The sequence below is a fragment of the Lacerta agilis genome, chromosome 4 (assembly GCF_009819535.1).
Source record: "Lacerta agilis isolate rLacAgi1 chromosome 4, rLacAgi1.pri, whole genome shotgun sequence".
NCBI lineage: Eukaryota > Metazoa > Chordata > Lepidosauria > Squamata > Lacertidae > Lacerta > Lacerta agilis.
Genome location: NC_046315.1, coordinates 90,685,310 through 90,699,773, shown reverse-complemented (window position 1 = coordinate 90,699,773; position 14,464 = coordinate 90,685,310). Strand labels below are relative to the sequence as shown.

Sequence of the window (14,464 nt, the reverse complement as noted above, 5' to 3'; positions counted from 1 at the left end):
TGGGGTTATGAATTAACCATATTACCTCCGATCCCAGTGCAGAAGCTGTGAGTTCACTCACAATACTGGCAAGTAATCCACAGGTGTTAGAAACCAGGTGTGCAGAGAAAAGTTCATTTTCACGCCTAAGGCTATTTCTTACTGGCAACACGACAATAACCAGCATCTTTTCAAGTACTTCACGAAAGCTTGTCATCCCTGAGATATTCTCTTCACTCTGTAGAACGAATTGCCACATCAGAACAGAATGTCTCAAATCAGATTATTGCGATATACGCTGTGTGCTTTTGTAGCTGATACTCACCTGACTAAGTTTTTCCATGTGTGCTACCAGCAGAGGGAAACGATGGGCCAGCGCAGAGTCATTTTCAGTGCTAACTTGTTTCACCATGGAATGCAGCAAGACTTCACCATCGTAAGCAATAGGAAAGATGGAGGTCAGTTTCACAGATGTGTGGCACAGGGCTGACATCACAGCTGCGAGAAGCCTACTGCTTGAAGTCTTGAAGTTTGCTTCCTGGATATCCTTAAAATAAAATTTAAAAATGCTCGTAAAAAATGGCATAGCTGAACAATGCAAAACAGCCTGTGTCACTTCTTCTATTATGCCATTACTGTTGGTCACTAATTTTATGATATGTATTATAATTTAAAAAAAACTATAGCCTTCAGAGTCCAGTACGCAGATGGTTAAAACACAAAACAAGGGTTGTATGCATGGCAGAAGGAAGGGATCATGAGTGCAAGTAATAAATCCCCTAGTTTTTAAAAAGAACAGAAGGTTGTGTTGAAATGACTTCACACCTGCTGCCCCTCAAAAGTGCATAAGGGTGAAGGTCGCACATGTGAACAACCTTTATGCCACAGAGCATGGGTAGGCAAACTAAGTCCCGGGGGACGGATCTGGCCCAATTGCCTTCTAAATCCGGCCCGCGGATGGTCCTGGAATCAGCTTGTTTTTACATGAGTAGAATGTGTCCTTTTATTTCAAATGCATCTCTGGGTTATTTGTGGGGCATAGGAATTCGTTCATCCCCCTCCCCCCAAAAAATATAGTCCGGCCCCCCACAAGGTCTGAGGGACAGTGGACCGGCCCCCTGCTGAAAAAGTTTGTCGACCCCTGCCACAGAGGAATATCTCTGACAAAGGGAGCTAGTACTCAACCTTCCCGGCAATGAGTTTTGCGGGCCAAGAGCAGGGAAAGCAGCATAATGAAGCAGATCAGAAGAGAAAGCTGGCAAGCAGCAGGAAAAGGACAGCAGGATGTGGTGGTGAGTTGTAGGCCAAGATGGGAGCAATGAAGAGAGAACTAGGAGCAGGAATGTTTAGAAAGTTCCTGCATTCGCCTTCCTTTGTATAATGCATAAAATGTATACTTTATAGTTTTAGCCTTTATGGATAGGAAAGCAGTAAAGTAAAATGTTGTAGGGCAATTTGCAATTGGAATTAAAGGATGGCACCTAACTGAAAACCGGAGGCATTAGTCATGATTGCTGCATACTTAGAGAGTCACTAGAATCAGCTACCAAAATGTTTCATCTTTTGGTCAAGGCTGCTGTATCTGTTTGAAAGGTTAATGTCAATGTTTCACAATACTGCTTTTGGTTTTAAAAAAATAGGTACAAAGACTTTTCAGTACCTGATCTAAACAATTTAGCAAGTCACAAAGGCAAGCCCATTGTAGAGCTGGTGTCGGGTAGAATGAGTGAAAGCAGGCTGTGAAGGTGTTATGGCACTCCTGAAGAACAGCTTCTAGAAGATTCAGTGGCTGAGTGAGGTATCCTTGGGGGTCGTTGTCCAACTTGATCATACAGTGATCTACTCCTTCAGATAAAATTTTTCTTAGTAAGGTTCTAGTCTTCCCAATGCAGTCTGCCAGCTTGCTAGTTTCTTCAACAACGGCTTTCGTAGTGGCTGGAAAGAGAAAGACAGTTACTAACAAAATGGCAAACAATAATCCAATCAGATAATTTGACTCTCCTTCTTTGAGATGTCTTTAAGCAGAGATTGGATGATGGTTGTGCATGATCTTGTTGAGAAAATGGAAACCCATTTTCAGTAGATATTATTTGGAGACTTAATATTCACTATGCCTTTTTCTTCTTTGGTGAACTGAAGTCATAGAATCGTAGCACCATCAAATTGTAGAGTTGGAAGGGATTCTGGGGTTATCTAGTCCAATTCCCTGAAATGCACTTTTTTTTTTAACCTACATTTTTTAACCTACATTTCCCAGAATGTAGCTAGATTTTGAATTTGCTTTATCTTGTGGTGGCTTTATTTTGCTCTAAATGTTCCCTTGAAAACTTGGGTTTCATGCACTTAAGATATATGAACTTAGTATATTACCTGACACAGGGTATATCTCACACGTATAGACACGCAGTAGCCTCAAGCAACAAGTGCCAACAAATCGCAGCCTTTCCAAATCCAAAAGGGTAGCTGTATACTGGAACCCTTTCAATCCTCGAAGCTCCTCTACTCCCAACACTAAGGTTGTCCAGCTCCAATGAAGAATGCTCAACAGCGATTCAAAACACTCCTGTTTCAAGACAAGTTGTGGAAGAAACAAGGTGACCAAACCCAAAAAGAAACCCCAACAACCTTCAGATAAAAGAGATTTCCAGCCCTATTCTTCATCTAATGCCAGTGTCCTCAGCAAACTGCTAACGATTAAGCATGAGAATCTCTACACACCCACCAGTAGAAATAACAATCGCTGGCAGGGGAGGTCCCAGGACAAGGTAGAAAAAATTCAAAATCCACCCACCCACCCATTAGAATGGGAACAAATGAAGCATCTAACAGGATACCCGAGAGTCTGACTCAGACAACATATGATGAAGGATCCTGATGGATAAATAACCTAATTCAGGATGACATTAACCATTGCATTGGACACAACAGTTTTGTGCAGGCATGGCATGTTGCAATCAGTGTTAATTTAAAATATGCTTTCGCCTACGTTCTATTAACCAATTTTAGATGAACAAACTAGGATGACCCTTGTATGCAACACACTTGGCAGATACTTACCACTGAGACAGTTCTTGCAAAAGAGCGCTTTAAAATGTGCACAGGCTCACTTGTTTGCTGTTTTCCTTTTGATGCACTGCCATCGCTTGTTGGCAGCCTGAAAGCAAAAAAAGGGGGGGGAGTATAACCCCACACTTCTTTACTCTAGATATTAGAGTACAGAAGTAGAATTTATAAACATTTGTGCACGCTATCAATTCATATGGTAAAACTGGAGAATGCACTAAATGTGGTCTTTCAAAGAATATCAAGCAGTCTTGATCCTGAAGATATGTATTCTGTCCATTCACTAAAATACTTCACTTTACTATTTCACGTAAGTTTTCTACTATGCTACAAGACAAGAGAAAATGAGAAAGTTGGAAAGCCCTGTTCTATGAGTGGATCCTAGCAGTTCTTAGGATCTAAGCTCCTGATGACTACATGCTCTATTCTTTCTCTTTTTGGAGGGTCAGAGCCCAACTGTAGATTAAATCAGCCAGCTGCAAGGTCTTTTGGCATAAAGAGAGATTTATGTCCTTCTAACTGCAGACTGTGAGCTCCCTCAAGCTGCTTCCAGGATCAAGGGAACCTGCTGCAATAGTATCCTGTTTAAAGTAAGGGGATGCAGCTGCAGGTGGTTGGGGCAACTGGAAGAAATCCAGTGCAGTCCTGTGTGAGATCTACTATTATTAGTCCTCCAAAGGAGCCCAGAGCAGAAAACATATCAATATTAATAAAATAACAAAACTTCTATTAAAGTTTAGAACTCCAATCCTCCCTCTCATACTATTATTTCAGGACTTCCAGGGACAGAAATTTCAGCCATTAAATGCCTGGGTAAACAGGCATGCTTTTAAATTTCTCCTAAAAGTTAATAGCGACGGAGACTGACTCACCTCATTAAGGAGGGCATGTCACAAATTGGGGACTGTCACCAAGAAGACCCTGTCACAGCTAACCAGCCAACCCAGTTTAATATGTTCATCTCGTCCAGGGAGAACCAGATACAAATCCCACATAGCTATAATGCTCACTAGGCACATTTGGGATAGTCACCATTTCTCAGATTAAACTAATGAAAAAGTTGTAAGAGTGGAAAAATTGGGATAATCCTATACACGACACTCCAAACTCTTTGTAGGAAGGGTGAAATACAAATGAAATAAAAGAAAGGCTGAATGATCACTGCATCTTCATCGTACAGAAAAGGTTACAAAACTGCAATACCGACTATAGTAACAAAATGTTTCAGTGAACGCTGTATTAAACTGTCCCCCCTCCAAATGACATCTATCACTGTTTCAAAGGGGGCCATTAAAAAAAAAAAAGCATTACCTGTACAGCAACTGGGGAATCTGACCGGCATTAACATCTGTACCGTTATTCGATTTCTTTGAACTCTTAAACTGGAAGACGACACTGAAGAAGAAACGTTATTCAAACACCAGTTATATGGCTTCTTCTGAACCTCAACACAAAACATCCAAGAAAGAAAATATTTACCCATCATCCGTAGTAATAGACGCTTGTCCATGGGACCCACAATCACTGCTAGGGCCAGATACTCGTGCCCAGGCTACATACCACCAACCAGCTTGCAAAAGAACTGGTTCATCAAACATCATTGCATACTTTTCCCTGAGAAAAAGACACAGATAGAAATCTAACGTTATTGTTAAGAGTTTCACCACAAAATGAACTTTATGTGCATTATCTGTTCATCCTGCTTAAAGACAGCTCTTCCTTCATTTTACCTTGCAGCACAATCATATGCCAAGACATCCGTTTCAGCAAGAAGGTCACCATCTGTCTCATGATCGCCTCCATCTGGACCCAATTCAAACAACTGAAAAGAGAAGCCTTTAAGAGTTTTACTTTCCTGCCTTATTAGTATGTCATTCTACACCCCCCCAAAATGTGTTGTGTTGAAAGGTGGTATGAAAAATAAAACACATGTATTTATTTACTGCAAGTTTTCTCTTGTTTTCAAATTTAGTTTTCTTCCCAGGAAAGCTGTTTCCCTGTGGTTCCCAAAAAATCTAGAGCTCTTTTTTTAACCTCTTTCTCCCTTCCTATGCCTGATCAGTGTAATGCTATATTGTAAACTCAGATATAAACATGCTCCAAAACAAACTTTTTCTTACCTTTATTTTGGCAGTATATTCACCCCTGCCACCAAAGAGGCCAAGTCCACCAAGTAGGATGTCAGTATCGGCACAAAAGCGAATGGCTTCTACTGAGTGGGCTGAGTAACCCCAACCCCCTCCATGACCTAAAAGGAGAAGGAAAAAGTAAGTTTGTGCACAATCAACTTCATGCACTACATACAGGAAGGAAAAATCTATATCCGATACATAGATAGATACTTTCAAATCTGTTGACAATGCTATAGTCTTCTTTGGAATACACTTTCATTACAGCTTGCGTTTCTTCTTCTGTATTTGTCACGCCCATTTTTAAGTCCTGCATAGCAGCCAATGTATCAAGACAGCCTAAAAACGACAAAGAAAAATAAGCTGAGCACATTCTGATAGAAGGACTAGTATCTGTAAGAAGTTAGGTCAAGCTATACTAATTGACCACACCAGACCTCCAATTAATTCTGACCAGTACTGCTACTCTAGGAAACAAAATCATATGAGGTTTAGAAAAGAATGTCTGGAATAGATCTGCAGATAAATTGGAAAGAACTCCCAAATATGACTGGTGGGAACCCAGATTAGGATCGAGCTTATTTATATTAGACTGGAAGTTATCTGTAACAATGTTTAGAAGAATGTAACTCGCCTGCCTTCTCTTCTCACACCTCCTAAATTTGCTCCAGAGGGTTCCTCTGGAACAGATTTAGGCAGGCAAGGAAGTTGCATAGCACAGCTTAAATTTGTACTATAAAACTGTTTAACTGAATACTACCCATTCGTTTTAGCAAGGGTACTGAAACTACCATAGTGCACCCTTCCTGTTGCCACTTTTTCGATAAATTATCTCAGAGTTAAAAGTGCACTTATTAACAAGCAGAAGTAATTATTTCCAAGTTCTAAACTACGATTACCAACTTCTAAATTTCTTGTTTTGCTATCTCCGTTAGATTAAATGACAATTAGACACTTTCAAAGTAGATTTACAAACCGAATAGGGGCAGGTGCAGCTTATAAGAATCTGCACAGAAGGCAAATTCACTTAGACAGAAAATAGGCTTATTGTTTGAAACCTAAGAGAACATGGATTAACTGAAGTACTACCATTCAACATTCAAATTCTTCAGGTAAATGATGCTTTTAAGTGAACTACTAAAGCACCAGGACAAGTGACGCACACTTTTCTAGGCGTTAATAAAAAATCACATCTCATCAACTTAATTTCAGCTATTTGAGGTCAACTATTCATACCTAGAATGTGCAAAGCCGCATGTGACCTTGTTGTAAGGGCTTTGGACCCTGTTGGAAGAGCCAGTTCTGGGCTTAAAATACTGCAGCGGGATTGCATGTCAGGGGCCGAGGGAAGTCTGGAATCAGCTACAACTGCATTGTAACTCCACAGCTCTCTTGTGTTGGGTCGAAACCTGACCAAAAGAAGATGTTTCAAGTGTAAAGCAAGAACGATGCAACAGTCATCTTTTCATGCTATTACTATTAAAGTCTAATTGATCCAAACCAAACCCATTTTTTCACTACCATGTGCCAGCTACATTTAAGCCCCCAACCCCAATGCCATTTCTAGACACATACATCACAGTATATACAGATATAATGGTCTAGCGTCTGTACTTCCTCTATAACAGTGTTTTTCAACCACTGTTCCGCGGCACACTAGTGTGCCACGAGATGTTGCCTGGTGTGCCGTGGGGAAAACGTCCCGGCCGTTGTTGTTGCCTTCCTTTTAGCCAATCAGGGTCAGCCCGCGCGTTTGTACAGAGAGCCGAAAAGAGACGCCCGCCTTGCCCCAGCAGCGCCGAGGCTACACTGCACTGCATTGCACGGCCCTGGACGCGGCCGCCGGGCCGGCCGCCTCAAAAGCGCCTCTCTCCCTCCTTCGCCCTCCCGCCGGCCAATCGTCAGCGCCCTCCGGCCTGCCGGAGTTCCCCGCCTCCTCGGCTGTCGGCGTGGGGTTCCGAGGCCAATGTAGGTGCGCGCATCTTAGAAGTGGGAGGGGGGTGGAAAGAGCGGGCCGGAGATGAGGAGGAGGGAGCCGGCGGTGGGCGTGGGTGGGGGCTTCGAAATGGCGCACGCGAGGCGGAGGTGGGGGGGGGGGGAGATAGAGAGAGGATTCAGTACCAAATCGGATGCAAAACCGCATCTATAACCTCTCAAGGGAAACGTTTCCCAAAGAGTAGTCATCTCCAACCTACATAAATTAAGAATTCTTTTGCTGTTTGGAGGAAATAACAAGCCTGGCTCCTTTCAGCTGGGTGAGAGCACTTTGCTAATAAATGATGAATAATTAGGATGTGTAGGTTTCCTTTTGCATTTATTTTGCACTTGCTGGTTCAACCTCTTTGAACTTCCCAAAGCACAAGATCATCACAAAAAAGGGAAACACCACATTGGCTGGGCTCTCAAGTGTGGCATGGCAGTTAATTATATCATGTCAGGATGTCTCAGGAGCTTCTCCACTCATGCCTTTGTCACAAAAAGTCACTCAGGTACAAGACTAGAGTCCCTCAGACCTTACTTGGGGCTGGACTATATTTTGAAAAAAATATGAACAAATTCCTATGTCCCACAAATAACCCAGAGATGCATTTTAAATAAAAGGACAGGTTCCAATTCTGTAAAAACACGCTGATTCCTGGACCATCCGCGGGCAGCATTTAGAAGGTGATTGGGCCACATCCGGCCCCCGGGTCTAAGAATTATAAAATACTTTCTTTGTGTTTATTTGATTCCTATTCAAGAGAATTACTTTATATATAGTCAATATAGGCACAGAGTTAAATTTTTTAACATTTTCTAATGGTAGTGTGCCTCGTGATTTTTTTCATGAAACAAGTGTGCCTTTGCCCCAAAAAGGTTGAAAAACACTGCTCTATAACATTGCTGGCTAAGAACTTATTTCTAAAACATTAAGTGGAAGGAATCCAAGATTCTCCACCTAAGAACAGAAGGACCACCTGAAGCCACAAGTGGAATAAAGTTCAATGTTCACTAGATCATCCTTCATGAGCTCTCTCAAACCCAGATAACTTTATGTTCCCAGCAGCTATCTTCAGCCAACATTTACCTCCAAATAACGTCATAAACAGGATCTAGACATACACCAAATCCTTGAAGGTCCTCCTGCTCAGAATCATTAAATGTTTTGCAACTTCCGTCAACTTTATTTATCAAGAGACACTTAAATGGAGGAGGCTCTGATATGCTCGCAGGAACCAAGCCTGGGGAAAAAACAAGAATTCATGTACTTAGTCCTTGTTCATTCTCTCAAATGGCAATAACATGGAGAGGTGGAAACATATTTACTATGCTTTGAGGAAGCCAATACACCAGCAAACACAAACACAACAGGTTTGACCTCAACTTCATTACTTCCTTTCAGTTACAACAAAACAGCAAATGAACCTTGCCTATTATGTGTCTGCTAGCAAAGATTTCTGATGTAGCAAGCACATGAGAGTTAATGAGAGCTTCATCGATGCGAAGAAAAGTCTGGTCACCACTTGCTCCAATCCAAGTTGCTTTGCGTCCGTACTTTGATCCTATGTTAGGCATGGGTGCTGGTTTTGCATTCCAGTAAGGAATATCCAAAATGGGCCTCCCAAGTTGCCCTTTCTAAAGATGTAAATTAGAAAATGAGAATGGTTAGAAATGCAAACATTTCACGAACAAGCATTTATTATCAAGCATCGTTAGTGTTGGAAACATAAATATGTGGCACTGTGAGGTGCCAGGGTGCACAAATCCTATACTGGCACCTGGCCCATTAAGCAGGCCCTGATCTACACCAAAAGGCAATGACTCCTGAGGAGACTATATCTGGACACTGCCTGAAGACTCCATCGGTTGGTAAAGGGTGGGGCTCTCTTCATCAGCTGCCTGATGGCACCGAAAGAGTCCAATTGCTACACCTTTGGTAGAAAGAAGTGAGGGGAAAGGAAACCCAGAAGACAAAAGTCAAGAGATTGATGTGCATTATAATGAGTGAATTAAGTATTTGATCCCCTATCAACCAGCCAGATGTCAGGCTACCTAGTATCTTCACTGTATGTAACGAGCTGAGATTAGAAGCACCTGCTATAAGGGAGATGTTTTACCTGTAATCCCAGTTTGTTACAGTACCTGTACAAAAGACACTTGTTGGCAGAAGCAATCAATCCAGCAGATTCCAAAGTAGCCACCATGACCAAGACCAAAGAGCTGTCCAAGGATGTCAGGGACAAGACTGTAGACCTGCACAAGGCTGGACAGGGCTACAAGACTATTGCCAAGCAGCTTGGCGAGAAGGTGACAACAGTTGGTGCAATAATTTACAAATGGAAGAAAGACAAAATAACTGTCAAACTCCCTCGGTCTGGGGCTCCATGCAAGATCTCATCTCGTGTAGTTGCAATGATCAGGAGAACAGCAATGAAGCAGCCCAGAACTACACAGGGGGAACTTGTCAATGATCTCAGGGCAGCTGGGACCATAGTCACCATGAAAACAGTTGGTAACACACTACGCTGTGAAGGACTGAGATCTTACAGAGCCCGCAAGGTCCCCTTGCTCAAGACAGCACATGTACAGGTCCATCTGCAGTTTGCCAATGCACATCTGAATGACCCAGAGGAGAAGTGGGTGAAAGTGTTGTGATCAGATGAGACCAAAATCAAGCTCTTTGGCACCAAAGCTCTTTGGCGCCATGTTTGGAGGAGGAGGAATGCTGCCTATGACCCCAAGAACACCATCCCCACTGTCAAACATGGAGGGGGGCATATTGTGCTTTGGGGTTGTTTTTCTGCTAAGGGGACAGGACACCTTCACTGCATCGAAGGGACGATAGATGGGACAATGTACCGTCAAATCTTGGGTGAGCACCTCCTTCCCTCAGCTAGGGCATTGAAAATGTGTCGAGGATGGGTATTCCAGCCTGACAATGACCCAAAACACATGGCCAAGGCAACAAAGGAGTGGCTCAGGAAGAAGCACATTAAGGTCCTGGAGTGGCCTAGCCAGTCTCCAGACCTTAATCCCATCGAAAATCTGGAGGGAGCTGAAGGTTCGAGGAGCTACACATCAGCCTTGAAATCTTACTGACTTAGAGAGGATCTGCAAAGAGGAGTGGGACAAAATACCTCCTGAGATGTGTGCAAACCTGGTGGCCACCTACAAGAAATGTCTGACCTCTGTAATTGCCAACAAGGGTTTTGCCACCAAGTACTAAGTCATCTTTTGCAAAGGGATCAAATACTTATTTCACTCATTATAATGCACATCAGTCTCTGACTTTTGTCTTCTGCGTTTCTGGGGGTTTTCCTGTTGTTATTCTGTCTCTCACAGCTACAATAAACCTACCATTAAAATTATGGACTGGTCATTTCTTCATCAGAGGGCAAACGTGCAAATTTAGCAGGGGATCAAATACTTTCCCCCCCTCACTATATCTCAATAAGCATACAATGTCATGGTTTTACAGTTGGACTGTGAGCTCAGTTTGTAAAAAGCACCACTTGAACAGGTTATTTTGGGATTGATTCAGATTGGCCCCAAAGCAACTCATTTAAGTTCAATGGTTTTAGATCGGTGTCTCCACCAAGAAGCACACAGCCACTCATGATCCCTCCTGCCCGTTCTCATCCCAACCTGGCCACAGCAGAAACTATGCTGGTGCTTCCATTTGGAACTATGGAGTTCTCCTATGGTTTCTAGTGGACCTGGACCCCGCATTCCAACCTCTAGGGCTGTGCATGGCCCTCCCAATACAATTCATCTCTGCTATCATAATCAGGTACATTTTGGTGGTAAAGGGAAGAAAGTAGTATGAGCTGACTGGAATCATGCTGAACCAAACACATTGTAAGCTGGGTCTGAACTTCAGTAGGGTTTGGACTTGGCACATAAAGAGCATGAGATGAGGCTTGAAACTGGAGAAATCTCTTCAATTCAAAGACTCAGTGGCATCAATCAATAAATGGAAAAAAGCTTATTTGGACAAGCAAACGATTATTATTATTTATTCTCCCCACCCCGATACATAGCGGAACAAAGAATAAAATAAAGATATATAATAAACCAGCAGACACACAAAAATCAATCTTTAAAGCAGGCAAAAATAAATACATATCAACTTATACCAGTTAATAATCTTTAAGGTGTTTCCAATATGAAAATGTAATATTAACAAAAATCTTACCGAGAAGCTTCCAAATGTGAAGACTTGTCCATCCATTAACAGAATACCTGTATGATTGCTGCCTGCAGTAACTTGTGTGCTAGGTCCTGGAAGTGCCTGTACCAGAGTAGGGCATCCCCTAAGTTGGAGCAAAGCCACCGTAAGTGCATCTTTTATTATGTATACATTCATCTATCAAAAAATATAGTCCATATGTATTTTACATGATATCAGTGAATGAAGCTAAAGTGGTACAATTAAATAGAAAATGTGTAAATGCTAAAGAACATTTGACAGTTAAATTGTGAGGAATAAAGAAACCATTAGAAACATTAGAACAGTGAACATAAATATAGGGCAGAATAGCACAATTTGGTAGTATGAATGGTTATTTAAATATCCATGCAATGCAACTACCCCCTCTTCTAACCTACCCACTATTTAACTCTTTTTCACTGCCATTCAGATTGTTTAACTGGTTATACTTTTCTACTGTTTTGTTTCTTGTCTGAAACACTAAAAAGCAGTGATGAGGAATACTAGCTCCATTTGTATGTCTTACAACAGGGATGTTATTAGACTCCAAATCCCATGTTCGATAGCCGATGATGATGGGATCGGGAGTCTAGTAACATCTGGAGGGCTACAGGTTCCCCATCAATGACATAAACCACACTGACAGGGATTTGCCTTCTCCTTGCGAGGAGAGCCCGGGCGGAGGTCCTACTCATGAGGAGAGCCAGGGCAGGAGTACTCCTTGTGAGGAGAGAGGAGAAAGAGATCCTCCGAGGGGGGAGGATCGGGACAGGGAACTTGCTCAAGAGAAGGTCTTTCTTAGGTACAGGGATCCCCAGCCACTGCTGTCATCTGACTCCTCTCAAAGCCTGTCGCCAGAGAAGAGGAGGAGCAGCAGACGGTCAGGGATGCAAGGGAGAGACCCAGCACCGTCAGCTAGACGTGATCGGAGGGAGAGTTGCAGCTTCCGGCACAGGCACAGCATCGGGGGGCTAGGAGACCCAGAAGACATTGTTTCAGGGTGCCGAGGTTTTGGTGCTGGGCGGGAAACCGGAGAGGAGCACTTCCGGATTCTGCAAGTGACTGAGCACTCATGTTTTTAGCTAGCTCTGCACTGTAAATAAGCATGCACAATACAGTAGTCTTTAGAGTAAGAGGACTCTGTCGTTACTTGTGAGCAACCCCCGGGGTATCCTGACAAACACTTTGTGCAAGTGAATTGTGCCTGTTTCACTACTCTTGTTTCATGGGACCACACTCAGTAAACTAAGAACAAACCTTGGCTACAGATTTTGGCTTCTTGTGAGTGAAACTAGCCGTGATCGCTTTTTTTGAATGTAACACAAAAATTAGGGCTTGATTAACTAAGAAAAGCAAACACAATTTATTTACACATAGTAAGCCATGGTTTATGGCTTACCATGACACTGTCACACTTTTGTCTCATAAATTTGATCCATACCATGATGTACAGTATTTACTTTCCATTAACACTATTTGCCACATTGAACCCTAAATATAGTTTACATGTGGATACAGGTGAGATATATATGCATATACATGTCTCTTGCAAAGACCTGTTTTTGTTGTCTGATGTAGAGAGGGATATATTCTTTAGAACATCCAAATTTCTTGCCAAGGCTTTACAAATTTGTGTAATAAAACTTAAAGGGAGAGTGGAAAATGATATATCCTGTAAAGGTCAGGGAGGAGAAATGTAAACCACCATTATTAGCAGTAATCTTGTTATTACTATTTTTATGTGTGTCATGGCTGCTTGCTAAACACAATAAATTGAACTGAACATAGTTTACAAGTGGATATCGGTGAGATATATATGCATATACACACCCATACACAAATCAGAATGTGTATATCACTCACACAAAAGCATCAAATATTGAAGGCTAGATGTGATAACATATCGCTTTGCTCTCATGGGGAAAATTCCTATTACCTTCAAAAGCATTTGAGTCAGTGTAGGGAAATTGCAAAACTGAAAGTATTCTGCAAACAGAATAAAGATGCAACAATTTCATATTTAAAACACATTTATAGTCACATACCTGGAATTAACGTCTCCATGTCCAAGCTGCCCATGCTGCCCATATCCAAATGTGTAAACATCTCCATTCTCCATCAGAACAACTAAGAGTTAAAATACAGGGCTTTAAAAGTTTGCTCTTTCTACAAGTCTGCCCAGTATGAAATCTTTCCAGTGTATCCAGTAAAAAACAAGAATGGGGTGCTTTCTTGGTTTTTCAGCATTTGATGCAGAAATCATTTGGATGACATATAATTTTGCAAATTAAAAAGTTAATTGAAGAACAGTTAGATAAATGTTAGCATGAATGAACAGTATGTTACTTCTAAAACAGGGGTGAAGATCCAGAGTCCCACTGGCCAGATACAACCCCTAGGTCTCTCCATCTGCTCAACCGCATCCCCTCCATGCACACACCCTGGCAGGTTTTAGGCTGAGAAAAAGCTTTATTGGAGTCCCCCCCCCCAGTCTAATAGGGGGGCGGAGGGGGCATGGCCATGGTAACTGCAGCTGGGGTGCCCTCCTCATGAACTCCAATGCCCTCACCAAAAACAGATCCCCTCCCGCCATTAAGGCTTGACAACAACTATTGGTGGCAATGAAGACTATTGCTTGGGGGAGGGGGGGAGGACACCTAAGATCTCCACGAAGACTGCCCTCCCACATCAGCAGTTAGGTTTAAAGAACAGCAAAAATGCTTTTTTAAAAAATCTAGCTACTGAGGTGCGACGTGGGTTGCGCTGTGGGTTAAACCACAGAGCCTAGGACTTGCTGATCAGAAGGTCAGCGGTTCGAATCCCCACGACGGGGTGAGCTCCCGTTGCTCGGTCCCAGCTCCTGCCCACCTAGCAGTTCGAAAGCACGTCAAAGTGCAAGTAGATAAATAGGTACCGCTCCAGCGGGAAGGTAAACGGCATTTCCGTGCGCTGCTCTGGTTCACCAGAAACGGTTTTGTCATGCTGGCCACATGACCCAGAAGCTGTACACCGGCTCCCTCGGTCAGTAACACGAGATGAGCGCCGCAACCCCAGAGTCGGACACGACTGGACCTAATGGTCAGGGGTCCCTTTACCTTTGGGA

At 42.6% G+C, this 14,464-nt stretch overlaps 1 protein-coding gene across 13 annotated transcripts in view; it reads right to left on the bottom strand.

The window, feature by feature from the left end:
• The window catches only part of MYCBP2 (MYC binding protein 2), a 139,543-nt gene that overhangs the window by 73,175 nt on the left and 51,904 nt on the right, over positions 1-14,464 (bottom strand). For all 13 annotated transcript variants that reach the window (XM_033147922.1, XM_033147924.1, XM_033147928.1 and 10 more), the window contains 15 exons: positions 13,407-13,488; positions 11,347-11,464; positions 8,582-8,786; positions 8,239-8,392; positions 6,408-6,580; positions 5,385-5,510; positions 5,163-5,290; positions 4,773-4,864; positions 4,522-4,656; positions 4,354-4,437; positions 3,037-3,133; positions 2,350-2,542; positions 1,640-1,914; positions 305-526; positions 26-217 (listed from right to left, as the gene is read on the bottom strand). In XM_033147922.1, the coding sequence (XP_033003813.1) occupies positions 26-217; positions 305-526; positions 1,640-1,914; positions 2,350-2,542; positions 3,037-3,133; positions 4,354-4,437; positions 4,522-4,656; positions 4,773-4,864; positions 5,163-5,290; positions 5,385-5,510; positions 6,408-6,580; positions 8,239-8,392; positions 8,582-8,786; positions 11,347-11,464; positions 13,407-13,488 (2,276 nt within the window). The remainder of the gene's footprint in view (positions 1-25; positions 218-304; positions 527-1,639; positions 1,915-2,349; positions 2,543-3,036; positions 3,134-4,353; positions 4,438-4,521; positions 4,657-4,772; positions 4,865-5,162; positions 5,291-5,384; positions 5,511-6,407; positions 6,581-8,238; positions 8,393-8,581; positions 8,787-11,346; positions 11,465-13,406; positions 13,489-14,464) is intronic.